General features: G+C 38.2%; 1 protein-coding gene across 1 annotated transcript in view; it reads right to left on the reverse strand.

Annotated features, from left to right (window-relative positions):
- Positions 1-14,285, reverse strand: part of COG5 (component of oligomeric golgi complex 5) — a 377,356-nt gene that overhangs the window by 361,227 nt on the left and 1,844 nt on the right. The window contains exons 2-5 of the mRNA XM_054494192.2: positions 10,157-10,296; positions 6,478-6,535; positions 430-484; positions 258-327 (exon numbers count right to left, since the gene is read on the reverse strand). Coding sequence (XP_054350167.1) covers positions 258-327; positions 430-484; positions 6,478-6,535; positions 10,157-10,296 — 323 coding nt within the window. The remainder of the gene's footprint in view (positions 1-257; positions 328-429; positions 485-6,477; positions 6,536-10,156; positions 10,297-14,285) is intronic.

Genomic DNA, 14,285 nt, shown 5'->3' on the forward strand with positions numbered 1-14,285 from the left:
TAAAACATTGATGAAAGAAATTGAAGACATAAGTAAGTTAATAAACAATTATATACTGCAATGACAGTGAAAAGAATTCACTTTAGATTTGTATTTTTTGAGCTAGACATCTTAAGGCTTTTTAGTGTTTTTTTCTCCTTTTCTCTTACCTTCTGTTCCCATTCTCTCACTTCTTCCAAACTCATACTCTTAAATTTTGTCCACTTATGAAAACAAAATGAATAATAAAGTATAAAGAAATAAAAGTAAGAAACTACCTGAAGTCTTGCTAGTTGTGCAGTACGGGCAACTATCTTATTGTATGGTTCAACAATTTTTGCTTTTATCCTAAAGGAAAAGAAAAGAGAGGAGTGAGAATAAAATCATTTTCAAAATATCAATGGATAAAAACATTCCCATTCCATTTATTTATAAAATTAATAACAGTACCTATCAACAGCTCCCTGTAAAGCCCCAATTCTCGTCTGCATCATCTGAAGAACACCTAGGAAAACATAAGCTAACATTGGCTTTACAAATTTACAGGGCATCCAACTGGGTAAAAAGTTAAATTAAAAGAAAATACATGCATATATAATTTTAACTTTTTTTGTCACCATCCTAATCCAAGCAACCAGTATCTTTTACCCACACTGCTGTAAAAGCCTGTAACTGGTCTCCCCCTCCAATCTTTGCCTCACAAAAGAAGCCTGACAGGGAATGGGAACTGACTGCTTAATGGAAAAGGGGTTTCCATCTGGGGTGATGGAAAAGTTATGGACCTAGATACTGAGGATGGTCGCACAACACTGTAAATGTACTTAATGCCACTGAATTGTATGTTTTAAAATGCTAAAAACAATAAATTTTATGTTATGTATATTTTAACACATTACCAAAAAAGTATGACTGATCCTCCATGATATCCCCTTTGCCCCATTACTCCTTTATTAAAACTATAGTCCACAGCTTAGTCTACAACTCTCTAGGCTTACAACATGAGGAAATTTTCACAAAATTGGAAAAACATTTTCAGGAAGATCAAGCATAAATTTTATTATTTAGGCTTCCAATTAGTACAGATATTTAATTATTTTGAATGCCATTCTTTAAAATTCAGTTTCTATATCCAACTGGCATAGTTGTTTTGAAAGCATAGTACTCTATTAATAGCTAAATTTAAGTATAGACATGTCATCATATTTTAAATGAAATAATATTAGAACAAATAAACATTCCTATCAGCATACAAGTATACAATAACAGAGTTCAGTTCAACAGAATCCTCTCTGAATCAAAGATTCCCACTTTTCTGCTGGTTTTGTGGTGTATTCACCATACACTGCCAAGAATACACTGCCATTACTTATAACCATTTTCTTACATCATATCCTCTCCAATCACATCCTCTCCACAACCCAGTCTCAATCGGTTTCCATCAATACTCCACCAAAACAGATGTTACCAAGGTCACCAGAAATCTACGAGTTGCCAAATTCTATTGTTCGTTCTGTCTTAACCTTGTTCAAGCTCTCAGAAATTCACAGCAGTTGACTACTCCCTTTCTAAAACATTTTTTGTCTAGGCTTTCCTTTTTTGAGACAGTCTCGCTCTGTCACCCAGGCTGGAGTGCAGTGGCTTGATCCCCCCTCACTGCATGCTCTGCCTCCCGGGTTCACGCCATTCTCCTGCCTCAGCCTCCCGAGTAGCTGGGATTACAGGCGCCCACAACCATGCCCGACTAATTTTTTTTTTTTTTGTATTTTTAGTAGAGATGGGGTTTTACCATGTTAGCCAGGATGGTCTCGATCTCCTGACCTCGTGATCCACCCGCCTTGGCCTCCCAAAGTGCTGGGATTACAGGCGTGACCCACCGCGCCCGGCCTTTTCTAGGCTTTCAAATCATCACGCTTCCTGGGTCTCCTATTATCTCATTAGTTGTTCCCACTTCTCCTCTGTCAGACCTCTACATGTGCTGGAGTACCCCAAGACGTGATCCTCATCCATCTGCTCTTCTCCATCTACAATCTTTCAGGAATTTCATTCAGTCCCAAAGTTTCAAATAGTATCTGTTCAACAAAATACTGATTTTATACACACACACATATACAAACATATACACATACATCTATGTAAAAAGATTTTCTTTATATATCTGCCTATGTTCTCATTCCCTCTCTATCTCTCTGTCCTCTTTCTCTCTTCGCCTGTACTGTTACATCAAATTTAAGATACCCAAGACAGTTTATGCCCTACCCCCCAACCCATCAAAAATCACACTTCTCTCCAGGCTATGACATCTCCATTACTCATATCATCATCTATCCAATTTTTGAGACCAAAATCCTAGGAATAACTCACGGTGACTTTTTTCCATCAGCTCTTTCATCTGCCATCAACAAACCCTATCAGCTTTGCCTACATTTTACTCCATCTGCCACCACTCTAATCCAATGCACCATCAACTTCTACTATTCTAACAGCTTCCAAACCAGTGTCCCTGATTCCACCATTGCCTTTTTCTACAGAGCTATCAGAGTAAACTATTCCGAGTATTAATCTCATCATACAATAACCTGATTAAACTCTTCCATAGGTTTACCATTGCATTTAGAATTAAATCCAAATTCCTTCCCAAGAACCTTATCTACGATCCTCTCCCTCCTTCACTAAACATCAGCTATTCTGGGCTACTTTCTGCCCCTCAAACATGCCAAATTAATTCCTGCTTTCCCATTTATTGTTCAGTCTTTTCCTCAAATCTTCACATGATGGCTCCTCCTCATCATTAGATCTTGGCTCAAACGTCATCTTCTCAAAAAGGCCTTCCCTCTCCTTCATCCATCCCCATCACCTGTTTTATTTTCTCTATAGAATTTACAAATAAAATTTTTCTTTCTGTTTTCTGAGATACAGTCTCACTCTATTGCCCAGGCTGGAGTGCAGTGGCATGATCTCGGCTCACTGCAACCTCTGCCTCCCAGGTTCAAGCAATTCTCATGCCTCAGCATTCCAAGTAGCTGGGATTACAAGCATGATCCACCATGCCCAGCCCTGTTTTCTACCTGCACTTTTTTTTTTTTTTTATCTACCTCCAGGACAAAAACATAGTTCCAAAAGGACAGTGACTCTGTCTATCGTTCACAAGTGCCTAGTACTTAACAAGTTATTAATTACTATTTGATTGCCTGAATGAACAAATAAATGAATGAGGCTATCTTTGTTTTTTGTTTGTTTGTTTTGAGACAGAGTCTCGCTCTGTCGCCCAGGCTGGAGTGTGGTGGCACGATCTCGGCTCACTGCAAGCTCCGCCTCCAGGGTTCACGCCATTCTCCTGCCTCAGCCTCCCGAGTAGCTGGGACTACAGGCACCCGCCACCACGCATGGCTAATTTTTTGTATTTTTAGTAGAGACGGGGTTTCACCACGTTAGCCAGGATGGGAGGCTACCTCTTTTTGACAAAAAGAAGCTTAATAAATATTCCTCAAAATTCCATGAAAACAAAAAGTCTATTGCTATAGCTTTCTGAAACCTAGCAAATTCTCAAAGTAATATTTGGAAGAATATTTTTAAAAAGAACATTTTTAAATAAAATAGGCTTAAACATACCTCCAAACTATTTACATGCTAAAAAAATTTTACATATTTAGGAGAATAAAGCAGATGAAGTAGAAGCTAGAACAATATTCAATTTTTCTAACATGTATACACACCACACTTACTTTTCAGCATCTCAAAATAACATCTAGACACATCATGCTAAAATGAATGCTAACCAATTCACATTTAAAGTTTTTTATTTTATTTATTTTTTGAGACAGGGTCTAGGGTCTTGCTCTGTCACCCAGGCTGGAGGGCAGGGACACGATCACAGCTTACTGCAGCCTCAACCTCCTTGGCTCAAGCGATCCTCCTACATCAGCTTCCCAAGTAGCTGGGACTAGAAACATGCACCACCATGCCAAGCTAATGTTTTATTTTTTATAGAGATAGAGTCTCATTATGTTGCCCAGGCTGGTCCTGAACTCTGGGATCAAGTGAACCTCCCACCTTGGCCTCCCAGAGTGCTGGGATTACAGGCGTGAGGCACTGCACCCTGGCCTACACTTCAATCTTTTATGTTCAAATAATCTAGTGAATATTCTGAGATAATCATAGGAAAAAAGTAGCCAGCCTTTGTACTCTACACACTCACACAAGAGATAATCATTCTAATTCAGTCTAGCAGTGTATTTCAAATATTTTAATCTTTGAACATCATTCTGGGAAAAACAAGCACATTATAGAACTAAAACACATATTTAAAACCCACAATGAGAAATATTTCTGTTGTGGTGATTCATCTAGACCTATACACACTCAATGTACTACCATGCCATCCTTATTAATAAAAAACTAGCATGTTTTAAAGATTGCCATTAAAATATTACTTGCTCTCAAAAATGCATAAAAATATTATGAGATTTAAAAATATAATTAAAACTAGTGAGCTTCTGCACAGCCCAAGAAACTATCAATACAATAGAATAAACAGACAACCTACAGAACAGGTGAAAATGTTTGCAAACTATGCATCTGACAAAAGTCTAATATCCAGAATTTATAAGAAACTTAATTCAACAAGCAAAAACACAACTCCATTAAAAAGTGGGCAAAAGACATAAAGAGACATTTCTCAAAAGAAGGCATACATGCAGGCAACACACATGAAAAAAAAATGCTCAACATCACCAATCATCAGAGAAATGCAAATCAAAACCACAATGAGATACCATCTCACACCATTCAGAATGAGTATTATTAAAAAGTCAAAAAACAACAGATGCTGGTGAGGCTGTTGAGAAAAGGGAATGCTTATATGCTTTTGGTGGGAAGATACAGCCACCGTGGAAAGCAGTTTGGCGACTCCTCAAATAACTCAGAACTACCATTTGACCCAGCAATCCTGTTACTGGATATATATTCAAAAGAAAATAAATTGTTCCACCATAAAGACACATGCACTCGTATGTTCATCACAGCACTGTTCACAATAACAAAGACATCGAATCAACCTAGGTGCCCAACAACAGCGAATTAGATTTAAAAAACATGGTACATATATACCATGGATACTACACAGCCATAAAAAAAGAATGAAACCATGTCCTATACAGCAATATGGATAGAACTGAAGGTGATTATCCTAAGCAAATTAAGGCAGGAAGAGAAAAATCAAATACCGCACAGTCTCACTTATAAGTGGGAGCTAAACATTGGGTACTCATAGACCTGAAGATGACAACAATAGACAATAGGGACTACTAGAGGAGGGAGTACCTAACTGTTGGGTCCTATGCACACTACCTGGGTGACAGGATCATTTGTACCCCAAACCGCAGCATTATGTAATATTCTCAGGTACAAACCTACATATACCCACCCCTGGATCTAAAATAAAAGTTGAAATGACTAATAATGATAATAATAATAATAATAATAATAAATTTCCAGTACTAAGTCAATCAGTACTTAGAGCTTCTTAATCTTCCTAAGAACCCAGTCAGATATGTATCCCAGATTTCAAATAACAAACTATTATTTCCAAAAATACTAAGTTCTTCATCAGGGTATCTTAGAAATATTGTACATGCTGAGAATAAGTTAGTATCTTTGAGTACATGAGAAATACTGGGGGAAGCATTAAAAAATACTGCATCACAGAAAACAATATCCTCTCTCCTTAAGAATTTGATCAACATTGAGAAAAACCACTTACCTTTCTTCTGATGTACAATGATTAATAATAGTAATCATAAGTAATAATGTAAAACACAATAGTTACATCTCATATTTATGAGATGTAGTTTAATTTAATCAAGAGGGAATGAAAAATTCATAAAAGATTTAGTCAAACAAAAATCACCAGATTTGTAAAAATAAAAATCCAATTATTATTCCACTATATTTTCATTAAAAAGAGTTGCAAAAAAGGCTCCAAGAAAGGCAAAAATAAGAAAAAAATTCATGCCTTCTTCCACTACTAGTCACTCTGGTATTGTTGATGTTTTTATTGTTTTAATTAACTAACACTTACAGGTACACTAAATATGTGCAGGCATTGTTCTAAGTATCTTGCTAATTCATTTAATTCTCAGAATAATGCTATGTTAGTACACATTATACCCCTGTTCTACAAATAAGAAAACTGAGGCAGAGAAGGGTTAACTAACTTGCCCAAAGTCAAACACCTAGTAAGCAGTAAAACAAGGATTTGAACCCAGATCATTTAGCTCAGGGGCCAGCAAAGTTTTACTAAAGTTTTACTGAAACATAGCCACACACATTTGTTTTCATATTATCTGGCTACATTCACTCTACAATGGCAGAGTTTAGTAGTTGCAACAGAGACTGTATGGCTGGCAAAGTCTAAAATACTTGCCATCCAAAGTAGCTTGCCAAAGCTTGAAAATCCCTGGTCTAGCTCTACATAATCTCTAGCAGTTAATAGAAATATACCTTCCAACGACTCAATCCCAGTTGCTTGTGCCAGTAAATCTTCATGTCTTGCAACAACCTGAAAATCAAAAATAAATGATTAGCTTTTGCTCTGTTAGGTATTTTTCCTTGTAACCAAAATGTAGAATGGACGATCTCTCTTGGTGTAGAAATGAGGCAAATACAAATACAAAAGAAAAAAACAGGTTTTTAAGGTGTGTCTGAGATGAGTTACAAGCGGGAACACACATACATTTACAGTTCAACACAGAGCAAGAGGAGTTACAGCCTTTTCTTAGCCCTGTCTTAGTCTGTTTGGACTGCAAACACAAAATACCTTAGACTGAGTAATTTACAAACAGAAGAAATTTATTGCTCACAGTTCTGGGGTTTTGGGAAGTCCAACATCAAGGCACTGGCAAATTCAGCATCTGGTGAGAACCCATTCCTTACGGATGGTACCTTGTATCTATCTTCACATGGTGGAAGGGGCAAACAGGCTTCCTCGGGCCTCTCCAATATGATATGATAGTATTAAGAGCCCTGCACTAAACCCTAATAAGAGCCCCGAGCTCTTAATACTATCATATTGGAGATTAAGTTTCAACATATGAATGTTAGGGGAACACAAACATTCAGACAAGCCCCTTGCTATCTTAAAGAGATGTACAAGTGGAGTTGTGCCAAAAAATGTAAAAAACAGCTCATTGTTGCCACACCATTATTATGTTTTCCCTTTAAAGAATATTTTCAAACATCAGGTTCTCTTTGTTCTTGAATTTGATTCAGCACCACCAAGGCTACATCCTACTCTGGAAAGATACAGCACTCAGTGCTCACCTATACCTGAACATCTCTCTGCTTCCAGTTTCCCAGTGTCACATACCCACAGCAAATCCTTTTCCCTATAGATGTTTGATACTTTTATGAAAATTAGGGCACTGCAGATGGCCAGAACAAAAAAACCAATGTTACTAAAGGCCACATGCAAGACATTCCTAGAAACATCACGAAATCATGCAACTCTTTAGAATAATGCAGGAATCCTTATTATTGTGTGCCTTTTATTCCAATGAATACGAAGTTTCATGTCTAGTCTGCTGACTGAAGTTCTTAATCACCAAAGATTAATTCACTGGAACCCCTAAATTCTCCACTTTGTCCTGTTTCAGATATCACTGTCATTCTGTCAAGTTTCTTTCTATCATATCTACTCAAAGTATTACTCTTGGTCATCTCGGTCTTTTATTCGTAAGGTTGCCAGAAGATGTCTGAATTTTTCCCAGCCTACTGATACGGTCATCAATATGTCCATCTTAACAAGACAAACTTTTTAAAAATTATCTATTCTCCTTTATCACGAGTAATACTTTGGTAAGGTTAAAAAGCCTAAAACTATAGTTTCATAGACTCCCTTGCAACCAATTAAATGATTTTTCCAAGAGTTGTGGAAGACAAGAGAGAGGAAAGCTAGGCTGGGCACGGTGGCTCACACCTGTAATCCCAGCACTTCGGGAGGCCGAGGTAGGTGGATCATTTGAGGTCAGAAGTTTGAGACCAGCCTGGCCAACATGGTGAAATCCTGCCTCTATTAAAAATACAAAAAAATTAGCCGCATGTGGTGGTGCACACCTGTAATCTCAGCTACTCGGGAGGCTGAGGCACAAGAATCATTTGAACCCGGGAGGCAGAGGTTGCAGTGAGCAAGATCATGCCACTGTATTCCAGCCTGGATGACAGAGCAAGACTCTGTCTCGAAAAAAAAAAAAGGAGAGAGGAAAGCTTACTGTTTCAGCTAGTAATAAAGGTCCTGAGACCTGAGAATTTAGAGACAGTTAAGAGAACCACATTGCTCACTCCAGGATTTAGTCATCAGGTACCTAGAGGCAGAATTTTAGCACTGGCATGTAAGGTAAGAACAGGTACTTCCAGGCCTCTGTATTGCATCTGTGGTAGTTCCTTCAACTCCGTCCACTAGCTATTCACCCAACAATTTGACAAGCATCCAAACTCTCTGTATGAAGTGTCTTTCTTAGAGTGATTTCTAGTTCCTGCACTAAACCCTAATAGTAAATGTTTTACAATTTTAGTCATCTCACTGATATAGACTACTGGGACTCAGAGACTTCCTCTACCTCACATCCTAGGCCACTACAACTTCTCCCCTCTAAGTGATGGTAAATACATTTTAAGTTCTTATTGATTCCTGCAAAGTAGATGCTGCATACAAGGAATAAGGAAAATACCAAGCATAAAAGGACTGAAAGAATTGCAGGTGGTTCTTGCAAAAAGCCACCCCCTCAGAACTCTAGACTAAACTAAATACATTCTCCCCTGCTCTCATAAACAACTCACACTATTCTATTTAAAACAGGCCTCGCTTGCCTGCCATTATTTCTGTCCGTGTCTGCCACTGGTCTGTGGGTCCTTGGAGAGCCAAGAAATGTATTCTATTTATTTGGCTATCCCCACAGTCTAACCCAAAGCTTGACAATTAAGCGTGTTTTCTTTTTTTTTTTTTGAGACAGAGTCTTGCTCTTGTTGCCCAGGCTTGAGTGCAATGGCACGATCTCGGCTCCCTGCAAGCTCCACCTCCCAGGTTCAAGTGATTCTCCTGCCTCAGCCTCCCGAGTAGCTGGGATTACAAGCGCCCACCACCATGCCCAGCTAATTTTTGTATTTTTAGTAGAGATGGGGTTTTGCCATGTTGGCCAGGCTGGTCTGGAACTCCTGACCTCGTGACCTGCCCGCCTCAGCCTCCCAAAGTGCTGGGGTTACAGGAATGAGCCACTGCACCCGGCCTAAACGTGTTTTCTAAATATCTGTCAATAAAGATTGAAATCAAATGATATATAATCAGAATTTTAGAGTCAAAATAACCTTAGAAGGCATCCCAGTCCTAAGCCACTCAAAGAAACTAAGACACAAAAAAGATCAAGTGGATATGTCTCAGGTTATACCAAATCTATGTTTCCTGGTAAACAATCTATGTTTCATACATATGTTCATTCATTTAAATATATTAAATACCTACTCAATCAAAGGCAACACTAGAAATTATACCATAAAATCGCCCTATAAAAATTACAGAATTTTAGTAGAGGAAGGAATCTTCAAAGTTATCTACTACAGTCTCCTCTTCCTCTTGCTTATTCCAACCCATCTGATAGATTAAAAAACAAAAAAGCAAGACTCAAAGACATTAAGTGATATTAAAGTCAGTTAACAGCATAGCTGAAATTAGGACCCGTAGCCTAACGTCTCATATGGTATCCTACTCACAATAACATTTATCAACTTTCTGTAATTTCAGCAAATGCTACACTTTGTGCTTATAAAATATGAATTGCCAATGTAACATCCCAATTTTTCTTATTCATATTGTTTTACTTCCAAAATTCCATTTTCTATTATCTTTATCGAACACATCCTATTTTTTGCCCACTATATTCGCTGCACATCAGTTAAGGTGGTGAACAGGAAGTATGAATGAAAGGCTTTGGTGAGGTGGTATATTAGTTTTCCCACAAACAAAAAGTGGTTTACAGAAAATTTCAAAAATTTACTTTGAAAAATAAGTCACACTGGTAAGTATGCACTTCTTCATGTAAATATGCATTTGTATTTAATAAGATTATAAAAATGCTAAATTATCACTTTAGGCTGAACAATCCATAGGGACCCTGAAGATCAGAATTACCTGTAAGTGTAGTTCTTTGTCCAGCTGACTGATTCCTTGGGCAAGTTTTGCTAGTTGTTCAGCAATTACAGCTTGATGAATAGATTGAGAAGTATAAGTCTTTACATCAAAGTCTTCGTTTAAAAAGTCACTATAACACTCTGGATTGGGGAAAAAATAAGGAAAAGTCCTTAATTACCCTGTACTAAACCAGTTATTAAACAACAGAACAATTATAATCATAATTAACATATTTTGATCCCATACTCTGAACCACTCCACTATACTGCTTAATGCTTACTTTTATCATGACCTAAAGGAAGTATAACATTGAGAAAGAGATTAAAAACATAACGACTGGCCAGGCACACTGGTTCACGCCTGTAATCCCAGCACTTTGGGAGGCCGAGGTGGGTGGATCACCTGAGGTCAGGTGTTCAAGACCAGCCTGGCCAACATGGTGAAATCCCAAACCCCATCTCTACAAAAATACAAAAATTAGCTGGGCATGATGGCGGGTGCCTGTAATCCAAGCTACTCGGGAGGCTGAAGCGGAAGAATAGCTTGAACCCGGAAGGCAGAGGTTGCAGTGAGCCGAGATTGTGCCATTGCAATCCAGCCTGGGTGACAGAGCAAGACTTCATCTCTGGCAGGGCGCAGTGGCTCACGCCTGTAATCCCAGCACTTTGGGAGGCCGAGGCAGGCGGATCATGAGGTCAGGAGATCGAGACCATCCTGGCTAACACAGTGAAACCCCGTCTCTACTAAAAATATTTAAAAAATTAGCCAGGCATGGTGGTGGGCGCCTGTAGTCCCAGCTACGCAGGAGGCTAAGGCAGGAGAATGGCGTGAACCCGGGAGGCGGAGCTTGCAGTGAGCTGAGATAGCGCCATTGCACTCCAGCCTGGGCGACAGAGCAAGACTCTGTCCACAAAAAAAAAAAAAAAAAAAAGACTTCCTCTCAAAAAAAATAAATAAATAAATAACTACTAGCTATAACTATTAATCCAAGAAAACAAGATCATTGTCAGTGAAAAGACAACAGGAAAATTGGCTATGTATATATATATATATATATATATATATATATATATATGTAATATTTATGGCCGCAGATATCTCTAGATCAATACACAAATACTGTTATAGCAAAGTGAATCTGCAATTTTAATAACAATAGGAAATATAAATTTATAGGCGTTACTGAAATTTAGAATTTATGGGTGAAATATGTTAATGGAAAGAAAAGTTGTTTAAAATAGGCCCCTAATAGACAGAAAACAGAAGTAATACTAGATGTTAAAAAGATACCCCTCAATATAGAAATCCACAAATTTGTGGATGAAAGAAAAATTAAGAGAATTGAAAGCTAAAAATAGATACCCAGAAGGGAGCTCATGGTAACCATGTACCAAATCTCCTAATGATACAGTAGATACACGTAAAGCTGCCTTGAGAGAGATTATGAAACAAACAAAATAGAGTACTTATAAGAAAACCTAAATTGTCTACATCCCCTATAATGTATGCTCCAAGAGGGGAAGAAGGTCTTTGTTTTGTTTGCTAACTCATCTCCATTGTCTGAACAATACCAGACACATGGCAGGTTCCATGATAACCAATCTATACATCAGCTGATAGTATCATTCTGGTAACAACCAACAACAAAAAGTAAAGGCTCATACTCTTGATTATTCTTAAAATGTAGTGGAATGAAAGAAGGAAACTGCTACTTTGACTGCTTTTAAGTCTGAGAACCACATTTCCTTCTAATTTGCCAAGTGCTTCTCAGAATTAAGAGTCCTGTCAGCCAGACAAATGAAAAAAGCCATTCCAAGCAAACGGAAGGTTTAGCAGTGGCAAATGCCATGGCATATTTTGAGAAATAAGGGGAATACTGATTTCAGTGTGTCTAGATCATAGCACATGTATATTGGACAGAAATGGTAAAGAATGACAGATGTGGTTCCAAAGGTTGGAGCGCAGTTTGAAAAGAGGTTTGTAAGACATTTGAAATGTTTAACCATATCTCATTTAACCCAAGAAATTGCACTATCAGCTGTACGTTACAGAACAATAATCCTGGCAGCTGTATAGAGGATGATGGAAAAAGGATTAGTCACACAGCAATGTGCTGAAGTTGCCTCTTATTGGCTCTTGAGCACCGACTGTTAAATTTTCAGGAATTCTGTGAGCCGGTTGACCTTTCACACGGATATCTTAAAATCTACGATGGTGAGAGTATTTACACCATGGTAATCAGCAAACACTACAAAAATCAGGGCTTTTTCTATTTTCCCACAAAGCCAATTTACCAATACACCCAATAAATAGAACCACAGAGGCCAGTAAAGTACTATGTTAACAGCCTAAGAGACATAATGAAGGCCTGAATAAGACCTGAATAAGTGGCACTAAGAATGTCAAAGTGACAAATTTAACAAATATTCACACTGCACAGGATGTAGGACTTAGTGACAAGCTGAAAATGGGTGATTAGGTAGAACAAACAAGGATTCCCAAATTTCTTGATTAAGCAACTGATATAGGAAATTTAGTTTTACACTAAGTTAGACCACTAGACACTGAATATACAAAGATGAACATAAACTTCTGCCTCCAAGGAATTCATAATTTACAAGGGGAACAAGCACACATTTACCTAACAACATAGTAAACACAGATAACAGAAACTACCAGAGGAAAAGATTAGGAGAGAAGAATAGAAAAAGTGAATTCATTTCATTTTTTCATATGTAAAACTTGTACTATTTGTTCATATGTAGGTTTTCATGTGTATTATAGAACTAGCACTGCTTGTTTACTATCAAAATAGAAATGTCCATACAGGTTATGGAATGGCATATCATAAAAAAATTAGGATAGAAATGTCCAGTAGGCAGTTAAAAATATAGTTTCATAATTCAGAAGACAGGTAAGGAGCATACTGAAACCACGGACAAGACCAGATGATTTAGGGAAAAAAAGTTTTAGAATGCACAAAAAGGCAGGAAAATGAGGAAGATAGGAAAGTTGGAGGTGGACAGAGAAAATGAAAGCAATCAAAGAGACTAAAGAGTGCTCAGGGAGACAGAGAAACAAAAAAGAATGGCAAAAGCCAAAAGAAGGGATAAAGAAAGTATTAGTATTGTCATAGAGCTTACAAAGATCAAACACAACGGGATGTGGCATTTGAGGGCTGACAGCCTTTAAAGAGATGAATTATATAATGCTTCTCTTTTACAGTTTCCTCATTCCCATAGGAGGCATATCAGAAACACCTCACCAATTTTCATACTATGCATCTGTCCTCACCAAGCCTATCAATCCGATACTCTGTCATTGGCCAAATCCCTGATATAGTGAATCAAAGTTTCTGCTGGAAATGCTTAATTCCTCAGGAATGTTGGGGGTGGAGGGGCAACAGAGACCGCTTAATTCAGAACAAACTGAACTGACAAGTATCTACAGGAACCTGGAAAAGAGCACCTAGAGAATTAAGAATTTTTAAAAAGCACGGCACCCATAAACCACATGAGGAAAGTATTTCAAGAAAGGAATCAAATGCTATTACAAGTTAAAGGAAAGGACCAAAAAAGTGTCCATTTGTCATATGTGCAAGCAAGTCATTGGAAACCTTGCAAAGTTATTTCAATGGCATAGATTGAGGGTGACTGAGTCCCTAGGAAACAGGAAGAAAAAATCCAGAGCAAAGTAGGAGGCACTATCCTTAGAACGGAGCAGAGACTTGGCCGGGCGTGGTGGCTCACACCTGTAATCCCAGCACTCAGGAGATCGAGACCATCCTGGCTAACACGGTGAAACCCCGTCTCTACTAAAAATACAAAAAATTAGCTAGGCATGGTGATGGGCGCTTGTAGTCCCAGCTTTTCAGGAGACTGAGCCAGGAGAACGGCGTGAACCCCGGAGGCAGAGCTTGCAGTGAGCCGAGATTGCGCCACTGCACTCCAGCCTGGGCGACAGAGCAAGACTCCATCTCAAAAAAAAAAAAAAAAGAAAGAAAGAAAGGAGCAGAGGCTCCACTTCTGTTGCAATTGAAAAGGCAAGGGAAAAAAGGTGCAACAGATGGTTATAGGTTGAGGTTAAATTCATAGGTTTGATGGGCAAGAAATGGAGAAAGTTCACATCT

The sequence above is a fragment of the Pongo pygmaeus genome, chromosome 6, assembly GCF_028885625.2.
Source record: "Pongo pygmaeus isolate AG05252 chromosome 6, NHGRI_mPonPyg2-v2.0_pri, whole genome shotgun sequence".
Classification (NCBI taxonomy): domain Eukaryota; kingdom Metazoa; phylum Chordata; class Mammalia; order Primates; family Hominidae; genus Pongo; species Pongo pygmaeus.